Source organism: Anopheles ziemanni, chromosome 2, assembly GCF_943734765.1.
Source record: "Anopheles ziemanni chromosome 2, idAnoZiCoDA_A2_x.2, whole genome shotgun sequence".
In the NCBI taxonomy this organism is placed as follows: domain Eukaryota; kingdom Metazoa; phylum Arthropoda; class Insecta; order Diptera; family Culicidae; genus Anopheles; species Anopheles ziemanni.
In genome coordinates this window covers 24,430,430-24,454,000 of record NC_080705.1, presented here as the reverse complement: position 1 = coordinate 24,454,000, position 23,571 = coordinate 24,430,430, and the positions used below count along the sequence as shown (strand labels likewise).

The 23,571-nt window shown below is 46.6% G+C and overlaps 3 protein-coding genes across 3 annotated transcripts; 2 read left to right on the top strand and 1 right to left on the bottom strand.

Moving 5' to 3' along the window:
• Positions 1 to 4,828: 4,828 nt before the first annotated feature.
• LOC131293255 (succinate dehydrogenase [ubiquinone] cytochrome b small subunit, mitochondrial-like) lies at positions 4,829 to 5,459 on the bottom strand. Its single transcript, XM_058321335.1, has 3 exons — positions 5,420 to 5,459; positions 5,070 to 5,280; positions 4,829 to 4,997 (listed from the first exon to the last, which is right to left on the bottom strand). The coding sequence occupies exons 1-3, from the start codon at positions 5,457 to 5,459 to the stop codon at positions 4,829 to 4,831; spliced, it is 420 nt and encodes a 139-aa protein (XP_058177318.1).
• A 512-nt stretch (positions 5,460 to 5,971) lies between these two features.
• Positions 5,972 to 7,028, top strand: LOC131281104 (mitochondrial inner membrane protease ATP23 homolog). Its single transcript, XM_058310358.1, has 3 exons — positions 5,972 to 6,289; positions 6,353 to 6,659; positions 6,741 to 7,028. The coding sequence occupies exons 1-3, from the start codon at positions 5,994 to 5,996 to the stop codon at positions 6,939 to 6,941; spliced, it is 804 nt and encodes a 267-aa protein (XP_058166341.1). The 5' UTR covers positions 5,972 to 5,993; the 3' UTR covers positions 6,942 to 7,028.
• Positions 7,029 to 8,980: 1,952 nt separating this feature from the next.
• On the top strand, positions 8,981 to 22,851 carry LOC131281039 (dynein axonemal heavy chain 7). The gene is made up of 20 exons (XM_058310291.1): positions 8,981 to 9,272; positions 9,339 to 9,922; positions 10,015 to 10,248; positions 10,325 to 10,516; positions 10,598 to 11,692; positions 11,762 to 12,174; positions 12,264 to 16,467; positions 16,547 to 16,843; positions 16,920 to 17,266; positions 17,342 to 18,077; positions 18,169 to 18,638; positions 18,813 to 19,100; positions 19,212 to 20,191; positions 20,268 to 21,262; positions 21,349 to 21,357; positions 21,503 to 21,520; positions 21,656 to 21,673; positions 21,840 to 21,974; positions 22,044 to 22,574; positions 22,639 to 22,851. The coding sequence occupies exons 1-20, from the start codon at positions 8,981 to 8,983 to the stop codon at positions 22,849 to 22,851; spliced, it is 12,051 nt and encodes a 4,016-aa protein (XP_058166274.1).
• Positions 22,852 to 23,571: the final 720 nt, after the last annotated feature.

The following is a 23,571-nucleotide window of genomic DNA, read 5'->3' as shown; positions in this document are numbered from 1 at the left end:
TAAACACACAAACACACCTTGCCATGTCCTCATTGTCTTTTAGACCACCATTACCATACACGAAGCTTGAGGGTGGATGACAGAATAACATAAAAGTGTACGGAATGAACTAATTGATTTCATTTGATCTTAGTTAACCATTTTAGAAATAAATGTATGAAAATGAATACGAAAATGTAAAAAAGAGAGGGAGATACGAGATAGACCTATTTTGTTGTAAAAATGTTATAGCAAATATAAGTAAGTAAGGAGACAAAAGCATACCAGTAAAAGGATATTCATGTCTACACTAGGCACGTGAAAAAAAGCATTCCGAAAAAAGAAAAACTGTAAAAATTAACACATTGGCTGACTTAACACAACAATCCCTACAATCATGAACAGCAATACATACGACAACAACTCAAACGGAGCGCGGATAAACAAATCTACCATAAACATGTGCTATAGGGAGCTAAAATTCATAACACATTTAACTAACGAATACAAATCGAAAAACCAGCAAAAAAAACAGAACAAACAAAATGAATTGTGGCAAAACGCATGTAGTGATAGAAATTTAGGCGTCAAACAGTTTGGGTAATAATAATTAGTAGCGGATTTGCGATAGCCATGGAAAACCAATGAAAAAGAAAAGTATTCAACTCTGACGATAATATTTTATCTGTACATGTTCGAGATACGATGGGTTAGACCGAAATAAAACATAATCTTAGGAACAAACACGAGGAACGGAAAAAAGAAAATTACGACAAGGTAAACAGTGAAAGACAAACGCAAATTCCAATGATGATATCGTGACAGAAAAATTAATATCATAGGTTTGCTCTGCTTTCTTATAGGCGTTTTTGTTATCAGTTGTCAGCGTACATTTTGTTTGCTCACTTGTGGGCGAAATTGTGTATGGTAAATTCACGAACAACACACATAATACCTTTCTAAGCAAAGTGATATGGGAAGCAAAGCATGAAGACGACATCTGCGCGGTAAAAATGTGGAGTAGGTAGTTGATTGCCTGAAAAACAGGGGGCATGAGACACGTTATGTCGTTAGTGATTGTACATGTGAACGCGATGAGCAAGGGAATGACTGCTAAACATAAAACATGGGAATGTTCGGAGAGGATGCGATAAAAACAATATAACCATTGTGCGGGGGTGCGTGTGTCTATGTGTTTGGTAATGTTAAAAGTAAGAGAAAAAATCAAACAAGTATTAGCAACACACTTCAATTGCTTGTACATAGAGAAGAGCATGTTTTTAGACTGTGACTGAGGGCAGGGGAGAGCTGGAACTGGACAGGAGACACAGCAAGGAGATTTTTCCGACAGCAACGTGTGTCCATCGATATACAATTATGTGTTCAAACAACGCAGGAGCGCCGATCAGCAAAGGAAATTGGAACTAAATGCGAAACCGAAAAGCAAATTACGTGACGAGTGTATGTCTCGCAGTTGTTTATGAAACAGAGCAAAAGTGTTTATTTACAACTTTTGTTTGAAAAAAGAAAAAAAAAACAAGAAAACAATCGATAAAAGCAAACACTCGAACCGAGCAACAATAAAACAGTGAGTGCACGAAAGGTAACACGGATCATGGCGAAATCATCATTTTTATGACCTTGGCAAAACATCGAGGGACCGTCAAGTAATTAAAAGAAGGTGGAAAAGAAAAAAACTTTAAAAGGCGGGAGAGAGATAACGAGTCGGAACAGGAACTTAAGGAGAAGATAAATCTTTAGAAAAAGAATGCAAATCTTAATACAAATCATATGTAGCTTAGCTGCATTTTATACGAATTTTCTATTTAAAACAAAAAAAAACATTGGACACTGTATTAGGCGTAGTTTGTTTTATTTTTTTACTGGGATTGGTACGCTGGCACGTGGAGGAAAATAATATTTTAAGCGTGCGGTTGATCGCAACCATTGTATGTGAACAAAATCTCGGTAAATTGGCAGAGTCGGGTGCTTAGCATATGCAATAAGCATTAGAAGTACGAGGCATAATGTGATGGCGTGTTTGTAAGGGAAAATGTGGTTTCTTTCGGTCACTAGTCACTAATTACATCTTTATTTTACTTAATCTCCTATGCGTTTTTTCTTCAGGGTTTTCTTTATTTATAGGATTACGAATTGCAGTCCTTTCCTAGTCGATAATCTTTTGATTTTGATTTCGTTTGAGCAGTTTTAACTTTTGACACCGTTTTGGTTATCACTATAATCGAATAGGCACGCAAGAAAAACAATGATAAGACTCGAGATTTTGCGATAAAATGCAGGCAAAATTAAAAAAAAAAAGGGAAAATAATACGAAAAGGCGCAGCGTTCATTAGGTTAACTTGATTAAAAAGGTCTGGTAGTGAATAATGGTTAGGAACGATTGAAAACTTGGAGACATAGAACCGACCACCGTTTGGCTAGGGTTCGCCTTCAATCATAAACAGTATTGCAATAAAAATTCGCAAGCAAAGAGCGTCGTTGCAGAAGGGAGTAAACATGTTTAGGAAGTTCATTGTGATGCGTAGGAAAAAAAGGAAAATAAGGTTGGATATTCTCGTCGCTGAAAAATGTAAACGCTATTGTGAATGTAAGTAGTTGTGGTAAATTAACGAAAGTCAACATCAGCAGAAAAAAGGTAGACCGCTCACAATTTATTTTCTGTCGCGTGCGTATATGATATTTATAATGGTTGCAAAGCTATGCTTGCTGTTCTGTTTTGTACAATTTTACTTTAGTTCAAATTTCATCTTGTTGTATCAACCGTACAACCAATAGTTCTGTTCTATACACACATTTCCGGATGCTGTTCCAGATTCTTCCTACAACTCGATTGCATGATTGGGTGATATAAAGCAGCGTTAAAAAGATTAGAAAAGCTTAATAAACAAAATGAAACAAGTGGACACATTAGATTCGCAACACCAAACAATAGATACCAAAATAATAAGAGAGCAGATACGATGTGGAAAACATTACCTGGGCAGACACTAGAAAGAGACGGTCGAAACAACAAAGGCACAACACAAGTAAATCCTTAAAAGTAACACATAAACGAAGACAAACTAGCTGTAGCAAACATTCGACACGAAGCAGGAAGTGATTGTTTTCGTATACAAAAAAAACCGATCCTCTAATGTAGATTGCTGCAAGGATGGTGGGCACCGAAGGAGAAAGGTATAAAAAGAATAAATAAACAAAAAATCGCGTCTCATTTAAGTGACATAAAATGGATAAACAAAAACGAATCACACAATGAAAATAATTACTTCCTGCCTCAGATGGGTGCAATATACAATTAACAATAGAAAGGTAGCATTCAATTTTTAGAGAAAGAGATTATCAGCTACCCCAGACCGATATTGTAACCCTAGAAGTGGCGTACAAGAAAACAAATCAATTGATATTCTGTATCAATATTGAACAAGTTGTACACTAAAGTAAAGCATACACAAAAATAAAAAAAAAACTCCCACTGATTACATACAAAACCAAACACTGCAAAGTAGTTGAGGGAATGATACAACAAAACAGCAAACAAAACACAATAAAACATAAAATTATAGAGTCATGTGAAAGATTAAGCGTATCGCGTCGAAACATGCACAACGACGCCGATACATGTAAGACATTTTCCTTACACCTAAGGGTAAGAATAATGGAAGAGGATATATATTTTTATTTCTTTTTTTATACGAACGAAAGACAGACAGTACAGCAGGCGGAGCAGAATGTAACAATAATGTAACAAAAGATAAATCGCAATAAACAAGTGAAGCACAGTTACAACAAACGGTATCATTAATAAGCAGAACGAAATTATACCAGTTTGCAAGGCTCCCATACAGTTGAACAGAACAAAAGAAAATCACGGGAGAGGAAAAGAACGTGCAACAGAGAGTCAAATATAAAAAATCTCAGAAATAAACCATTCTCATTTAACTTATAGGTTCTTCGTACAAGAAACACTAATAGACCAGAGGTACAAAACAAACCATAGATGAAAACAGCTTTCAGATACGTGTTGAAGAACAGATACTAATGCAGCATAAGTTTGTAAAAGGTGTAACATACATAATAAAATAAGTTTTGTATAGTTTTTTTTTCTTTCTCTCTTTCTCTCTCATTTCTCTCGCATTTCTCAATTATACATTTAGGTTACACATGGTACACGTAAAACTATATTCACGACGAACCTTTATGATCAAATAAAGACGCGCAAAACAGCCACAAAACATATGAAGTTAGGTGAAACAGAGTAGAGGAGAAAAATCAGGTACAAATATTATTGTACACACGTGTAGTGGTAGAGAAAATAATAATAACTAAAAAAAACCGTGGATATTTGAGAAAACCACAGTACGGTAACATTATGCAAATGTTATATAACAGGTGGCGAATGTATGTAGCAAAAATGCCACCAAGGAAACGAAGAAAAAAAATATAAAAAACAATCAAATTATACGAATTCAGTTCTCTTTTATTTAAGTTAGCAGTCCCCAATTTTTAGATCTCGTGCTGTTCGGTTGAGGTGCGTTTACGAACAAAAATTTTACTTTAAAGAACAAGCAAATGCTCTCAGTATATTGTATCCTTAATGTTTCCAACTATGAATTATATGATCAAAATTAATAAATGTTTTGAATACACGGTGGTTTCATTTTCTGGGAGGGGAAAGAGTTGAATAAAACATAACATTTAATTCCAGCCATGTTTAAAACGTTTACTAGCATCGACTTGCGGTCTAACTGTTATTCAATTGAAAAGGTTTAGATGTTTTTTTTTTTTATGCTCCCTTAGAATCGGCTGAAGGGGCCTTCGGCTTAATTGTTCATATTTTTCGTACACATCCGGCGATCCCAATATCTTTGTGATTGAAGTAGAACAATCCTCCAAGGGTGGTAGCGGAAATTACTAGGAGTAAACCGTGTGCCAGCTTGGGGATCGTAGTGCCGAACATAATTGGACGGACATAGTCCATCACGATCGCTTCCAGACCCCTGAGGAAAGCCAAAATCAACAAGTTTTTGTAACACCGCGAACTGAAGCGAGAAGAGTTGATTATCGCTTACCAATGCTGATGCATAACAATGCTTACGGCCATCAACGTATCACCGACCTGGGAAGGAAACAGGAGACCAACTGGAACAATTCCGAGCAAGGCTAAAGAAAGTGCGCGCTCCGCAGTCCACAGCGTAGCATAATTTTTGCCATTTGTCGAATTTCGTACTGCAGAAACAGAAACATACCGCGCAACGTTTTCCAACCGTTGAGGTATGCGGCCTGAAGTTGGCACCAATTCCGAAAATGTTGGAAATGTGATTGCTCTATTTGTGATTGCAGATCTCGGGAAAGTCAAACCTGAAAAATACACTTTATGAAAGATGGTTTTTTGTAGCTAATATACAATTGTACGATGTACCTGCTTTGCCAAACGAACGACGAAGAATGTAACAAGCCATGACTTAATGGTTTTGATACCCAATTACAACAATTACTCGATGGTTTTGATAAAATTAGGTTTTCACTATGCCAGTTCAGAGATAGGTTTCTTCTAGTGCGGATACGTGAATCTGAATGTTTGATAACTTGGTTTTTTCACATAGCATGCTAAGGTGTCAAATCCGAAACTTACTCCTTCGTGGAATGGCGATTTTTCTACAAAAGTATGTTGAACAAAACAAAATATTATTATTTTAATATTAAAAATAGGCAAAGTGTACGAACAATTTACTCAAATAGTTGATTATAAAAGAATTGAAGAAATTCGAAACTTGAATCAAACCGTGCTTATAACTGTCGATTTAAAAATTACTGCATTTTATTGCAGTAATTTGACAGCATATTGACAGCATATCAACTCAATGTCATTAGTGTAAACACTCTTCGCCGGTTTTGTGTGTTGTTACATCAGCTCACAGTCGTTTTCTAAACAAATGTCCTTCCGGCAGGACCTATTGTAATTTCAGGCAGAGTAAGTTTGTCCGTGTCTCGTGATGGCTTCCAAGAGTGCAAACGACGACCCCGGAAACTCCTCACAAACGCGGACACCACCGATACCTAATGCCGTGATCGATAGAAGCGATCGCGAAGGGGATGGCAAACAGTGGGGTTACGATCTGTACCCGGAGCGGCGTGGTGAAAAATTTAAGCCCAGTTGGGGTCGCGTATTGCTCGGAATGGAAGGAACGGAAAACCTGGATAAAATCAAATGCGAACGCAATGTGTATGCTTGCGTGAAGAAAAGTCCGATGGTGAAGCTCATGATGGGTGCATTGAAGAGCTCCGGATGGTAAGATACCCGTGTCTCCGTCACATTTAAATCAACAGCTAAATTTACAATTTTATCTTTTAGCGAAATTGATATCCGGCGCCATATAGCGTGTGAGGTTTGCGACACGTCCGTCAGCGGAGGGTACGATCCAGTGCTTAATCAGGTTGTTGTTTGCCAGAACATTGCCCGCAACGAGGGCATCGTGCAGGGGGTGTTGACGCACGAAATGATCCACATGTTCGACTATTGTAACAACAATTTGGACTTTAAGAACATCGATCATCTGGCGTGCACGGAAATCCGGGCAGCCAATCTAACCCATTGTTCGTTCTTAAGCGCTTGTACGCAAGGCGATGCTTCTCCTTTTAAAATAAAGCAAGCACATGCGGTAAGTAGACCAACTTCACAATTTCCTTTATTCGGGAATGGAATAAAGAAAATATACTCATTTGTAATCTACCATCTCAAGGATTGTGTGAAAACCAAAGCCCTACATTCAGTGCTGGCCGTTCGTAAGGTTACCCCGGAAGAAGCAATTGCGGCTGTAGAGCGTGTTTTTCCAAAGTGTTACAACGATCTTGAACCGATAGGCCGAAGGATACGAAGGAATTCGAAAGACATGTACAAGGCGTATATGGAAGGCCCCATGTACGGATATGACGTGGACTAATGTGGGCAAAAAACGATGCAAAAAAGCAAAACCAATTGTTAATGTTTATTTTTAGCATTTTTAGAACCAATAAATGGTATGTTCGGTAGTGGAATTCCTCGCATGGTCGCCTCAGCATTAACTTATATGATTTTTATCTTATTCTATATCTTTATTAAACCATGTATTTCAATGGTTTAATTTAAAAAAAAAATAAATATAAGTAACCACACATTTTTAAATAGATGATTCTTGTTGCGGTTTTCAACAATCAATTTGCAGTGCAACAATATATTTGTTTTACAAAATATTTATGTTAAAAAAATAACGGCAAAACGAAGAAACTTCATGGTTAGCGTTTGATATTGTTTGCAGTGATGGTAGTTGTAGTTGGATTATCATCATAATTGTAGTACTCATCGTCAAGCGGAGTAGTATCTGTAGATAAATGATAAAAACATAAATCACCGAGCTGAAAATAAATAAATTATTGGTAGAAACAATACCCAGCAAAAGTATCTTACTTCCGAATATAATAGCCGCGATCATTTCACACAAAGCTGGTAAAAATTCGCACATTTTAGATGGGTGTCTATTTTGTGGGACCGTCTTTACAAACACTCTTTGCGTCACTACCTGCACCAGACGAATGATTTAACTTACTAACAATTTGGAAAGCTTTATGCATTTTGATGGAAATTTATCTGATGTGCATAATGCGGAACAAATTACACGAGCCATCATAGATTAAGCAAATGTTGCCCAAAACCCCAACAGAAACAAATTATCATTACGAGTAATTAAGAGTCAAAACTAACGACATGGAGTTTTACTACGGTCAACACTGTTAGCTACGGGAAGTTCCATAAATATAATCAGTTTCGATTAAACCATGGAACCATATTTCAATGTCATTGTCGTTGCTAGTAGATCTTACAAACAACGCCTTGAAGTTAATTTCAAGGACACGTGCGCTGACCTCATGCTGTCATGAAATGTTTAAACACTCCATGAGACATGTGTCCACATTCAGGACACTTGTGGATATTTATATGTTACCTTCTCATTCAGGAGGTCAAACCTGTGGATATTTACTACTATCGTATTGGATCACTTGTAGCTATTTGGACCCTTTAAACAAATCACCTGTCGGAATGAGTACAGCAACAGGTGCAAACTAACCACGTGGTCGCACGGATCAGCTGATAAGCAACAAGCTGACGATACAACACATTGGGGTCAGTAGACAATTCGTTAATCCTAGCAACCGGTGGTGCATCGGGTATCCGTGGTTTCTAAATATTTACCATAATCGATCGGAATGTGAAGCTTTATGGAAAAGCAGCAGACGTTGTCTTAGTATCCTCTGAGCCATCGGCGGGTCGACAGCTCCGTTACGGTTCAATTTTTGTAGGGATTTGTTCTGAACAAGTGTGGCACAATATAGTATAATTGTTTTAATACCAATTATTGTTTTATTTCTGGTGGAAGGTAAGTTTTATTTTATCAGCATTAACTGTTTGCATTTGCGATAGGCTTGGTAGTGCCACTCTTAAAGGTTCATTCATTTCAAAATTTATATTAACGATCTTATCATAATCCTTGAAGCCATTGAAATGATTTTCAGACTGATCAAAGTGTATATTTGAGAGTAACGATCCGATTTTTCTGGTTTCTACGTTTAACTACATTGGTACAGAGTAACATTCCTGATTTTTTTGTATTTAAGTATGTATAATAGTTATAATTCGATGCAACATACCTTCCATGCATGAAAATTTTCACCAACGCCCGGAAGTGTTTTATCTATTACCATAGCAACATATTTACGTTGCTCGGGGAGTTTGTTTCCCACGAAGAGTTTTACGTTGATGTACATATTTGGGGCGCATTTCCGGTTGTCAACCAACTGAGCTTCTTGTTCAATGACCTAGCAAAGCACCAGAGTTTTCCTGCATAAAGTGAATGTTAGTCTCGAGGTCATTAACTTGGTGTTATCGATTAATTGGGACCAATTCGAAACAAGTTGTCTCTAGTTGCAGAAGGTACGTGTACCTGTTATGAAGCGTGGCGCGGATCGGAGGCCATCAGCCCCCGTCCGAACGCGAACGTCAGATGGAGGCCGGCTCGGAAGCCAGGAAACCGCCGGCCCATCGGGACTGCGCATCAACCGGAAGGCCCACCCGGAACACAACACCAAACAAATCTGGCGCGAACTAAACATGCCGACGGATTGCGATTTTCTCGGGCCAAACGTGTTCAGCCTGCCGGAAAAGTTGTTGCGACATAGCACGAAAATGCGCCCGTCACCGTTGGCACGGCCGCGTCCGGACAGAAATGCCGACAAGAAGAGTAAGTGGCCGAATTCGATTGTGCAATGTGTGACATACGGCTGATGTTTTTTGTTTCATTTGCAAGAAATCCGTTCCTATACAGCCCTGCGAAAAGACCGCGAGGACTTCCGTCGCCGACTGGTGCGGCTGATCGTGCGCAAAGAGCACGAAAAGGACGACCGGGAAAACACGTTCCCGAACGTGGAGGAAAGGGAGCTGTTACGGTACTACCACTACATCCGACACGGCATCGACACCGTGCACGTTTCGCCCATCGACAAACGGGTCCTGCAGCGTATCCTGCGGCTGATACCGAAGAACTTGAGCCGATGGAAGCAGGCACTGCGGGACATCATTGGAGAGATCAAGGAGGACTACTCGTTCGCCGTGCGGAAAGCGGTTGTGGACTTTGTGCTTGGCGACGCGATGACCAAGTACGCGCAAAAGGAGGAAATCACACCAGGGCGACTGGAGATCAAAGACTTAAGACTGAAGTGGAAGCACCGGTACGATGAAAATCAGGCCAAAATAAAGCGCAACCTGTTCTCGATCAACTCCTGCTCGGAGCAGATGTTGGAGCTGTGGGATGTGACTTTCAAAAAGATATTGCTGGTCAACGTGAAGGATCTCGAGGCGAAAGGAGAGGCGTACGATTTGACAGAGTTTACGGTAATATGTTTGATCTCTTACAAACCAGGAGGTACCTCTTATGTATTGAAGGCGTGTTTTGATTTGATTTTTACATTTTCAACAACAAACAGTCTACAGTAAACCAACAAATTGAAGAAACGAGACTCACCCTTTCCGATAAATGGTACGGTTCGATCAAAACCATTTTCCAAAAGGGCACCAAGAAGAAACTCATCCCGGACGATTCGAAACCGAAGATGTTGAAAAAATGTTTCAACTCGCTGGCAACTCTCATGACGAGACAGCTGCAAAATCTGTGTATTAGCAGCATAGAAGCGTACACCAATTACATTTGCGATGTTGGAGTAAGTGAAAAAGAAGTCTACACCAGAGCCTTAAGAGAATCAATTTTTAAATTTGTCTTTTCGTCAATATCTGCAGCGCACCAACCAAGGTTTTCGACTGACGATTTTGCTTGAAAATCAGAACACACTTTCCTTTATCCCCAGTTTTCCGAGATTTCAAATTGAAATTCTAAAAATCATCGATAATATAATAAAGTCCGTGAAAAGTTTTCCCCGAATCGAGCGCCAGATCTATCCGGACTTTCCGTGCCCGCACGACGTGCTAAAGGTAAGTAAATTTACGTGGCATTGATAGGGTTTTATCGTTGGTTTAAACATTTGTTATTTCGCACTTGGTTCAATCGACCAGCCTGAAATTCCTCCGGAAGTGATCGATGAATGCAAGGAACGGATTCATGACGTTCTTGAAGAGCAGCGCATCGGGCCGGAATTGCGTATGCAGGACTTTGACAACTATATGACCCTGATGAACGGTTCCGACATCGACGAGATCGAGCGGTTCATGGAGAAGCGACCAAGCTTCGAGGAATACTGCACCTACATCCAACGATACAAGCAAATGGAGAACAACGTGGCGCGCGAGATATATGGTGTGGTATCGATGGGTTTCTATGAATTTCATCGTGAGGGTCTGATCGACACGCTCGAAGGGTTGGCGAAATTTATGCAGCAGGAGTTGATTGCCAAGATGACGGCGGACCAGCAGAGCGGGGCACACCAGTTAGCTATCGAGTACGAGGCCATATCGACGAAAATCACCACCATCCCGAAGGATACTGTGGAGCTTATGTCGCTGAAGGCTTACGCGATCAAGATGGAAGAAACGACTATACCCGAGATGGAAGAACGGCTCAAGAAGAATCTGCACCATTTGCTTTATCTCACGGACTACACGATTTACACACCGCTAGAAATCAAGCAGAACAACAACACGTTCCAGTGGTACATGAAAATGCCCATCATCTTCCAGGACCACAAGAACATCATTGCCGAGAAGGTGATCGAGTATCAGGACGCACTAAAGCGTCGCATCGAGAGTTTCCGGCGCGACCTGGAGCTCTTCTGGCAGCAGGTCAAGGAGTACGACTCGTGGGGAGATATCAAGAATCTACAGAAGTACAAGAAAAAGGCCACGGCGTTGGACAACAAGCTGGTAGCGGCGATGGATAAGATCGATCATATCAATGAGGAAGAAACGGCATACGGCTGGGAGCTGTCGCAGTACCCTATCCGCAAGCAGTGCCACGACAAACTTTCACCGTACAAACAACTGTACGATGCTGGTCAGGAGTTTATGGACAAGCACGATCTGTGGATGCACTCGCAGGTCGGTTCACACGACCCGGAGCAAATCGATGATACAGTTGGGACGCTCTACCGGACGGTTTACAAGTTGGAGAAACATTTTTCCGATTCGTATCAAACGCAACGCTTAGCGCATGATGTAAGATACTGTGTGAGAGCCGTAGGAACATGTTCTCTCGGTTTATAATGTTCATCTCATACTTTGTAGATAAAAAACCGTATCGACCAGTTCAAGACCCATATGCCGATTGTGCAAACACTTGGAAACCCGGGAATGAAGGAGCGCCACTGGGAGCAGGTATCGGAGATCATCGGGTTTCCCATTCGGATCTCTGCCGAGCTTACGTTGGAGCGTGTCATCGACTATGGACTTGACGACTATATACAGCGCTTCGAAACCATCTCCGAAAGTGCCACGAAGGAGAACAACCTCGAGAAGGCAATGATCAAGATGGTGAACGAATGGAGCGACATGGCGTTCGTGGTGCTACCGTACCGTGATACGGGTACGTACATCCTTTCGGCGATCGACGACATCCAGGTGCTGTTGGACGACCACATCATAAAGACGCAAACGATGAAGAGCTCGTTGTACATCAAGCCGTTCGAGAAGGACATCATGTGAGTAGGCGTTGGGAGGGCGGGTTTTCTTGTTGATCGGTTTCTTAGTAACCTTTTCTCCCACGGCTACGCACACTGCGCTTTTGTAGTGCGTGGGAAAAGAAGCTGATGTTGCTGCAGGATATACTCGATGATTGGCTGAAGGTGCAGGCGACCTGGATGTACCTGGAGCCGATCTTTTCGAGCCCGGACATACAATCGCAGATGCCGGAAGAGGGTCGCCGGTTCAGTGCGGTCGACAAGATCTGGAAGGATCTGATGAAATCGGTCCAGGCCGACACGAAGGTCCTGGTGGTGTTGGAAATAGACAAAATGTCGGAGAAACTGAAGAAATCCTACGGCCTGCTAGAGATCATCCAGAAGGGTCTGAACGAGTATCTGGAGAAGAAGCGGCTGTACTTCCCGCGCTTCTTCTTCCTCTCGAACGACGAGTTGCTTGAGATTCTTTCGGAGACGAAGGATCCGACGCGCGTACAGCCGCACTTGAAGAAGTGCTTCGAGGGTATTGCCTCGTTGCACTTTACCGACGCGCTCGACATTACCGTGATGCGCTCGAGCGAGGGCGAGGAGGTCGAGCTGATCGAGGAGGTTTCGACGGGGAAGGCGAAGGGCCAGGTGGAGAAGTGGCTGCTGGACCTGGAGCGCTCGATGAAACGGAGCATCCACCTGAAGGTGGGCAGCTCGTACGAGGCGTACTCCGAAACGGAGCGCCACAAGTGGGTACTGCTGTGGCCGGGCCAATGCATCCAGTGCATCTCGTGCGCCTTCTGGACGCTCGAGACAACCATGTGCTTCGATAGCGAAAACCCGGTGGACGCGCTGGAGGAGTATCTGGAAACGTGCAAGGTACAGATCTCGTTCATCGTGGACCTGGTTCGGGGCCAGCTAGCGATGCAGAATCGGCTCACACTCGGCGCACTGGTTGTGCTCGACGTGCACGCCCGCGATGTACTTATCGAGCTGATCGAGAAGAAAACCACCCGGGTGGACGATTTTAACTGGTTGGCTCAGCTACGGTACTACTTCGAGGACCAGAACCTGGCCACCAGAATGATCAACTCGACGCTTATGTATGGCTACGAGTATTTGGGCAACACGTCCCGGTTGGTGATAACGCCGCTCACCGATCGGTGCTTCCGTACGCTGTTCGGAGCGCTACATCTGCATCTTGGAGGTGCCCCGGAGGGTCCAGCCGGAACGGGAAAGACGGAAACGACCAAAGACTTAGCCAAAGCGGTCGCCAAGCAGTGTGTCGTGTTCAACTGCTCCGACGGGCTGGACTATATTGCGCTGGGGAAGTTTTTCAAAGGGCTCGCCTCGTGCGGAGCTTGGTCGTGCTTCGATGAGTTCAATCGCATCGATCTGGAGGTGTTGTCGGTGGTGGCCCAGCAGATCCTCACCATTCAGCGGGGCATCAACTCGGGTTTGCCAACGCTGGTGTTCGAGGGCACGACGCTCACGCTCGATCCAAGCTGTGCGGTGTTCATCACGATGAACCCGGGCTACGCCGGTCGCTCGGAGCTGCCCGACAACTTGAAGGCCCTGTTCCGCTCGGTGGCCATGATGGTGCCCGACTACGTGCTCATCTCGGAGATCGAGCTGTACGCGTACGGATTTCTTAGTGCGCGCCCGCTCGCCGTGAAGATCGTCGCCACGTATCGCCTATGCTCGGAACAGCTGAGCTCGCAGCCCCACTACGACTACGGTATGCGCGCGGTCAAGTCGGTACTGAAGGCGGCCGGGGCACTGAAGCTACGCTATCCGGACGAATCGGAAGACATACTGGTGCTGCGGTCGATCAAGGACGTGAACCTGGCGAAGTTTCTCAGCCAGGATGTGCCGCTCTTCCAGGGCATCATTTCCGATCTGTTCCCGGGCGTGGTGCTGCCGAAGCCGGACTATGCCGTGTTCGACGCGGCCGTGCAGAAGGCTTGCGAGAAGAACAACAAACAGTTCACACCGTTCTTCCTGGAGAAGGTGCAGCAGCTGTACGAGATGATCGTAGTGCGACACGGGCTGATGATCGTGGGTCCGCCGCTCGGGGGCAAAACGACCGCCTATCGCATCCTGGCCGAGGCGCTCGGCACGATAGAGGAACTGGGTGAGATGGGCGAACACCGGGCCCAGTACACTGTGATGAACCCGAAGGCCATCACGATGGGTCAGCTCTATGGGCAGTTTGATCCGGTGTCGCACGAATGGAGCGACGGCATTCTGGCCGTCAGCTACCGACAGTACGCGCAGAGCACGAGCACCGACCGGAAGTGGCTGATTTTTGACGGTCCGGTTGATGCCATCTGGATCGAGAACATGAACACGGTGCTGGACGACAACAAGAAGCTGTGCCTGATGTCGGGCGAAATCATACAGCTGTCGTCGACGACGAACTTGATTTTCGAGGTGATGGACCTGGACGCGGCCTCCCCGGCGACGGTGTCCCGCTGTGGTATGATCTATATGGAACCGTCGTCGCTCGGCTGGGAGCCGCTGCTGGAGTCGTGGAAAAATACGCTCCCGCCGTCGCTGCACTCGATGAACAAGCAGGTGGTCACGCAGATGTTCCACCGCTTCTGCCCACTGTTGCTGTGGTTCGTGCGGCGTGGCGGCGGACTGCGCGAGATGCTGCCGACCAGCGACGCGAACCTGGTGCTGTCGGTGATGCATCTGTTCGACTGCTTCATGGACGACTACCGGAACGAGGCGTACATGAAGGCGGTGTCGGAGGTGGACGTGCGGGCGCAACTCGAGGGGGTGTTCTTCTTTTCCTGCATTTGGGCTATTGGCGGCCCGCTCGAGACGGACAGTCGGGCCCGCTTTAGCGAGCTCTTCCGCGCACTGACCGAGAAGGTGTTCCCGCCGGAGCTGAACGATAAGCTCGGCATACCGGCGCATCTGCAGGTGCCGCCACTCCCGAAGCCATTCATCTTCCAGATCCCGAAGGGCGGGACCGTGTTCGACTACCGCTTCACCAAGGAGGGCAAGGGCAAGTGGCGCCCGTGGGCCGAGGAAATCGGCCAGAGCACCAGCATCCAGCGGGACGTGCCGGTGAATCAGGTGATCGTGCCGACGGTCGAGACGATACGCATCGGTGCGCTCCTGGAGCTGCTGGTGCAGCACGGCAAGTGTCTGCTGCTCGTCGGTCCCACGGGCACCGGCAAGAGCGTCTACACGATCGACTTTCTGCTGAAGCGCAACGACACCAACGTCTTCAAGCCGCTGCTGATCAGCTTCTCGGCGCAGACGTCCGCCAACCAGGTGCAGGACATCATCATGTCGAAGCTGGACAAGCGTCGGAAGGGCGTCTATGGGCCACCACTCGGTAAGAAGTGTGTCGTTTTCATCGACGATGTGTCGATGCCGCTGCGGGAGGCGTACGGTGCCCAGCCACCGATCGAGATCGTGCGCATGTGGCTGGACCATTGCCTGTGGTACGACCGGAAGGACGTGACGGCGATGAAACTGGTCGACCTGCAGCTGATGTGTGCGATGGGTCCACCGAGCACGGGCAACACGGTGTCGCCCCGCTTCTCGCAGCACTTCAACGCGATCGCCATGGACGAGTTTGACGACGCGACGCTGACGGGGATCTTCAGCAAGATCGTACTGTGGCATCTGGATACGCGCGGGTTCTCCAAGGAGTTCGATCCGTGCATCGACGAGATTGTGCTGTCGACGCTGCAAATCTATCGCCAGGCGCGTGCCATCCTGTTGCCTACACCGGCCAAATGCCACTACCTGTTCAACTTGCGAGATTTTTCGCGCGTCATTCAAGGAGTGCTGCTCTCGGTACCGGAAGGCACCGAGACGCTCAACTCCATGCGACGCCTGTGGGCGCATGAGATCCTGCGCGTGTACGGTGACCGGCTGGTGGACGATGCCGATCGCGAATGGCTGTTCCAGGAGCTGTGCACCGTTATTCGCGAGTATATGAAGGAGGACCCCAAGGATCTTTTCGATCGCTTCGTCGAAGGCAACGAACTGACGGAAACCTCCCTGCGTGCCCTAATGTTCTGTGACTTTACGAACCCAAAGGCGGATACCAAACTCTACCTGGAGGTGATGGACATCGAGGAGCTGAGCTTCGTGGTTGAGTCCTACCTAGTGGAGTACAACAACATGTCCAAGAAACCGATGTCACTGGTGCTGTTCCGATTTGCGATCGAACATCTTTCGCGCATCTGCCGCATCATCAAGCAGCCCCGAAGCCACGCGTTGTTGGTCGGCGTTGGAGGTTCCGGAAGGCAGTCACTCGCTCGAATCGCTTCGCATATCTGCTCCTACGAGTTATATCAGGTAGCTGGAGTAACCTTACAACCATTCGGAACTATTGAACCAACTAGATTTATGATTATCGTCTCTGTTTCTACTCCAGGTCGAAATTTCACGCCAGTACAGTATGACGGAGTGGCGTGAAGATATGAAGAATCTTCTCAAGAAGGTGTGCGGTGCCGATCAGCACATTTGCTTCCTATTTACCGACACGCAGATCAAAGAGGAAGGATTTCTGGAGGACATTAATAATCTGCTAAACTCGGGCGAGATACCGAACCTCTTCTCTAACGAGGAAAAGTCGGAAATCATTGAGAAAATGCGTCAGATGGATCGCCAGAAGGAGAAAAGCCAACAAACCGATGGCAGTCTGGTGGCGTTGTTCAATCTGTTCGTTACGGTGAGCGTAAGGATGTCATGAACGAGTCAAATGTTTATCTAACATGGACATATTTTCATGCGCCACGGTCTTGTAGATTATTCGGGATCAACTGCACATCGTACTGTCGATGTCACCGATCGGAGATGCCTTCCGCAACCGGGTCCGCAAGTTTCCCTCGGTGGTTAACTGCTGTACGATCGACTGGTTCCAACCATGGCCCAAGGATGCGCTAACGGCCGTGGCAACGAAATTCTTGTCGACCGTGGAGATGACGGACATGGAGCGAAAGTGTTGCATCGACATGTGCATGGAGTTCCACACCAGCACCCAGCAGCTGTCGGATGAGTTTCTTATTCGGCTCAACCGGTACAACTACGTGACACCGACGTCCTACTTGGAAATGATTCACACCTTTAAAACGCTCCTTGATAAGAAGAGGACGTGAGTGGTTTCCGCCCGATGGTTGTTGGTTGTTAGAGGAGATTTTGTTGTAGCATATAACGTTTCTATTTACAGCGAAGTGTTGACGGGAAAGAACCGTTATTTGACCGGCCTGAAGCAGCTTGAAATTGCGGCCCAACAGATCGGCGTAATGCAGGAGCAGCTGGAAGCGGTGCAGCCGCAGATGAAAATCGCCGCCGAAACCGTCGCCCAGCAGATGGCGAAGGTACAGGCGGACAGCGAGGTGGCCGCTGAACAGAAGGCGATGGTCGAGAAGGATGAGGCGGCGGCCCAGGAGCAGGCGGCTGCCGCCAACGCCATCAAGGAGGTTTGCGATGCCAAACTGGCAGACGCGATGCCCATCCTCGATGCGGCCATGGAGGCACTGAACACGCTGACACCGGCCGACATCACGATCGTGAAGACGATGAAGAGTCCTCCGGTCGGTGTGAAGGTGGTCATGGAGGCGGTATGCATACTGAAGGATCTCAAACCGGACCGGGTACAGAATCCGTCCGGGATGGGCATGGCCGAGGACTACTGGGGACCATCGAAGCGCTTGCTGGGCGACATGAAGTTCATGGATGGGTTGTTGAACTTCGAGAAGGACGACATTCCGCCGAAGGTGATTCAGAAGCTCGAGGAGCGCGTGTTTACCAACGAAAACTTCGACCCGGAGAAGGTGAAAGCGGCATCGACGGCGGCGGAAGGGCTCTGCAAGTGGGTTATAGCGATCGCAAAGTACGACAAGGTGGCGAAGGAGATTGCCCCGAAGAAGGCGGCCCTGGCGGAAGCACAAGCCAGTTATAATGTAAGAATTGAGTTACATTTTTCGAGGTTTTTTTCGTCACCATATTATTGTACCACCATTTGTTTCCTTTTTTCTTGCTTGGCTCGGTCAGTCGGCTATGACCATATTGAATGCAAAGCTGGAGCAGCTTCGCATCGTTGAGGAGAACCTGGCCGACTTGCAGCGTAAGCTGGACGAACAGATTGCACAACACGCCAAGCTGCAGGCCAACGTGGAGCTTTGCATGAAGAAGCTGGAGCGGGCAACCGAAATCATCACTGGACTGGGTGGAGAAAAGGACCGCTGGCAGACGGCTGCCGATACGTTGGCCCAGGTCTACGATACCCTTACCGGGGACGTGCTGATTGCATCGGGTATCGTGGCCTATCTCGGACCGTTCACGATGCAGTTCCGGGCGCAACAGATCGGTCAGTGGATAGAACGGTGCACCGATCGTGGTATCATCTGCTCGCAGGACTTCCAGCTGGTGAACGTGCTCGGCAATCCGGTGGACATTCGCGCCTGGAACATTTTCGGGTTACCGAGCGATGCGTTCTCGATCGAGAGTGCTATCATCATTCAGTAAGATAAAGGGCGATGGGGAATTGCCAGAAGCGGATCTACCTATTCGTGGACTTGGCGTCCCGGGGTAGAGATCCGCTGCTGGGAATTGCTATTGCACTTTTGCTGCACCGAGTTTCCACACCTATGGTTTGACGAGAATGAGTTTTGTTTTCTTTTACCCTTTCTACTCAGCAACGCACGCCGCTGGCCACTGATGATCGATCCCCAGGGACAGGCGAACAAATGGGTGCGAAACATGGAGAAGGCGAACCGCATTTGCATCATACGGTTAACTCAACCGGACTACACGCGAGTGCTTGAGAACGCGATACAGTTCGGTCTGCCGGTGCTGCTGGAGAACGTGGGCGAAGAGATTGAACCGATGCTGGAGCCAATTTTGCTGAAGCAAATCTTCCGCCAGGGCGGCACCATGTGCATCAAGCTGGGTGACTCGATAATCGAGTATAATGACTCATTCAAGTAATGCAGTATACGCTATGGAAATGTCTTGATTTGAATTGCATATTTCTATCGAATCACTTTCTTGGTCGTTTCCATTTTTTTGCTTACTCACTCCGGCTCTCTTTGTAGGTTCTATATAACAACCAAGCTGCGCAGCCCACACTATCTTCCGGAGATTGCGGTAAAGGTGACGCTGCTCAATTTTATGATCACCCAGACGGGGCTGCAGGATCAGCTGCTCTCGATAACGGTGGCCCGCGAGCGGCCCGATCTCGAGACGGAGAAGAACTCGCTGATCGTGCAGGGGGCGGAGAACAAGCGGCAGCTGCAGGAGATCGAAGACAAGATCCTGCAGGTGCTGTCCTCCGAGGGGAACATCCTCGAGGACGAGACGGCGGTGTCGGTCCTAAGCTCGTCGAAAACGCTGGCGAACGAAATCAACGAGAAGCAACTGATCGCCGAGGTGACTGAGCGTCAGATCGATGTGGCCCGGCTGCAGTACACACCGATCGCGGCCCACTCGACCGTGCTGTTCTTCACCATTGCCGACCTGGCGTGCATCGATCCGATGTATCAGTACAGCCTCAGCTGGTTCGTCAACCTCTTCACCGCGGCTATCGACAATACCGAGAAGGTGGACGAGGTGCCGGCCCGGTTGGAGGACCTTAGGACCTACTTCACCTACAGTCTGTACGAAAACATCTGCCGCAGTCTGTTCGAGAAGGACAAGAATCTGTTCTCGCTACTTCTGGCCACCAACCTGCAGCAGGACGCAGGCAAGCTGAGCATCACCGAGCTGATGTTCCTGCTGACCGGCGGCGTTGGGCTGGACAATCCCGAGCCGAATCCGGCCGGTGAGTGGCTGCCGGGTCGGAACTGGGACGAGATCTGTCGCTTATCGGCATCGTTCGAGGACATATTCGGAGGATTGAAGCAGCACGTGCAGGACAATTTGGAGGATTGGAAGCGATTATTCGACGACTACACGCCCCAAGAGGCGGACGTTCCAGAGCCATGGAACACGCAGCTGACGGCTTTCCAGCGGCTCCTGCTTCTGCGTTGCTTCCGGGCGGATAAATTGGTTCCTGCCATTGAGCTGTACGTTGCAAGTGAGTATTTGTGTGGGTTGGCGGAGCTAATGTCTTGACAAACATCATCCCTGATATCTATCCGCATCTTCGTCAGAAACGATGGAGCCCAAGTATGTCGAACCACCGCCATTCAATCTGGCCGCTTCCTACGACGAGTCAAACTGCTGCGTCCCGCTGATCTTCGTACTCACTCCCGGCACCGATCCGACGGCAACGTTGCTAAAGTTTGCCGATGCCCAAGGGCTCGGTGCTAGTCGGCTCTTTTCGCTCTCCCTCGGCCAAGGCCAGGGACCGATCGCGACGAAAATGATCGACGAGGGCACCAAGTTTGGCAACTGGGTACTGCTGCAGAACTGCCACCTGGCGCAGAGTTGGATGCCGACGCTGGAGAAGATCTGCGAGAGCTTTCAACCGGACACGACCCATCCGGACTTCCGGCTCTGGCTAACATCCTACCCGACGGAACATTTCCCGGTGGTTGTGCTCCAGAATGGCATCAAAATAACGAACGAACCACCGAAGGGGCTGCGTATGAACGTGACGCGTTCGTTCACCAGCGATCCCATCGCAAATGTCGAGTGGTTCGAGGCGTGCCGACAGCCGGCCCCGTTCAAGAAGTTGCTCTACAGCCTGTGCTTCTTCCACGGAATCGTTCAGGAGCGGCGTCAGTTCGGCCCTATCGGTTGGAACATCCCGTACGAGTTCAACGAGACGGATCTGAGCATTAGCATGACCCAGCTGCGCATGTTTCTGGACGAGTACGACGAGGTGCCGTACGTGGCCCTGCAGTATCTAACCGGAGAGTGCAATTACGGGGGCCGCGTGACGGACGATTGGGATCGCCGCTGTCTGACCACAATCCTCGCCCGGTTCTACAGCGCGGAGGTGCTGGAGAACGAATGCTACATCTTCGACGAGGTGGGCCAGTACCCGGTGCCGGACCTGAAGGAGCACGAAGAGTTTGTTACTTTCATCCGCGATCTGCCAGTAATTGCCAGACCGGGTGTATTTGGGTTACACGAAAATGCCGATATTGTCAAGGATCAGAAGGAAACCGATACGTTATTGGCCAGCGCTCTGAAAACACAGGTAGGGATTCCGAGTTTCGGTTGTACCCGTTTCCAGGTTCATTAACTTTTGTGTAACACTTTTTACTTAACTGCCTGCTGTCTCAGGATCGTACGGTAAGTATATTAAAGTTTCATTATATGAATACTGATTATGTGATAAACAATATCCTGAAAGATGGTCTAGGGAACATTTTTCATATTGATCATTTTATAACTATTACGAATTCTCTTTTTGCATCGACATACTCATATGTGACAGGATTTACTGCAAATGAAGGTAAGGTATCCATCAAACGGAGGGATCGTGCTTCGTTTTTGGACCATTTCTATCGGAAATATTTTAAATAAAAAAAAACTTTATTTTTGTTTTCTAATTGGCTAACACTACTACTCGATTGGCATTTGTTCATAGATTCTTGAGGATCTGAAGGTTTGTACAAAATTAAATTTGAAATCAAAACCCATCCTTTTTTTCCCGTTACCAATGCAACATATTTAAATTGTTGCAGAAATTGCTTTTGGAATTTGAATTCAATTATACAATTTTCATCACCTTATTTTATTAAATTTGTTTTTTCATAAACTTCCATACGTAGAACACATCCACCGGTGTTTTCAAGGAAACACCTGCCGAACTGGTAATTCGGGTGTCGAGCGACATTTTGAAGCGTTTGCCAGCGGAATTTGATCGCGATGCGGCATTAGAAAAATATCCCACCAATTATCACCAGGTATGAACTGGGCAAGTGAGGATTAAGGATCCTAAAGCAATATTCCTTTTAACACCTTTCTACTCGCAGAGCATGAACACGGTGCTCGTACAAGAAATGGTACGCTTCAATGCACTCCTGAGTTGCATCCGGACCAGTCTGCAAACGGCCCGGAAGGCCATGCAGGGACTGGTCGCGATGTCCCCGACGGTAGAGGAAGTGGTCGGTGCCATTCTGATCGGCAAGATACCGACCGTGTGGGCGAAGCGATCCTATCCCAGCCTAAAGCCACTCGGTTCGTACATTATCGATTTCATCGCGCGCCTCGAGTTCCTCCAGAAGTGGTACGACGAGGGGCCTCCGGCGGCCTTTTGGTTGTCCGGGTTTTTCTTTACGCAAGCGTTTCTAACCGGCGCGCAGCAAAACTTTGCCCGTAAGTACGTCATCCCGATCGATTTGCTGGTGTTTGACAACGAGGTGCTGAAGGAAACGGACGTCACTGCCCCGCCGGAGGATGGGGTGTACGTGTACGGGCTGTTCCTTGAGGGAACCCGATGGGATCGGGAGAAGGGCTACCTGCAAGAACCGATTCCGCGTGTCCTGTTCGATACTATGCCTCATGTAAGAATGTTTCGTCAGACGAAAAGAAATGTGCGTGTTAAATGAGTTTCCCGATCGTCCACAGATTCTTTTGAAGCCAATCAAGAAGGAAGACTTCACTCCGAAGCATACGTATCGGTGCCCGGTGTACAAGACGGCCGAACGACGTGGTACACTGTCCACCACCGGACATAGCACCAACTTCGTCGTGGCTCTTCTGCTAGACTGTGAGCCGACGACGAAAACGGATCATTGGGTAATGCGTGGTGCGGCCTTGCTATGCCAGCTTAGTCATTAGTTAGCGATGGAACCGGTTTTTATGATTTTTTAAGCAAATTTTTACGCATCTAAATTATTCTTTAAAATCCCCAAACGTGTAGCCTAACCTGTTTTGTACGAAACTTTTCAACAATTATGCAAATGATACTAATTAGGATAAAGAACAAAAAATTTGGAAAAAAGAGAAAAGGTCGATTCCAATCGATTTTCCCCACATCGTTTATTTTGTATCTAGGAAACTAAGAACACCGAAAGGGGAAAAAACATTTCTCAGCATTTTAAAAAAAAATCTACTACAGTGCGCAATCAATAAAATCAATACTAATTGAAGTTTTATTGCATCTTACAAACATAATGGATAATAATAATATTGATACGTTCCAACGACACCGATGTGCTAACCTAGCCATATGATTGGTGACCCTTGCAGCATGGACAATCATGTGTTCGGGCATCGGCAAAGAGCCAGCGGCAAAGTGAGGGTGGTGTATTTTAAGACGCACGATAATATTTGTTGCACGATTAATGAAGTTACGAATTATACGAATACGAATTATAATGTTTATCCGTTGTAATGATGGCAGACGTAGAGGGGAGTATAAAGGCTATCATTAACGGTACGATAAAAGTTAAAACACGAGTTTATATTTGAAAAGGAATGGTCCTCCTTTCCCATCTGAGGCGGACTGAAGGAAGTGTAGTCTAACGGTTATATAACTGTTGAAACACAAACGGTTGC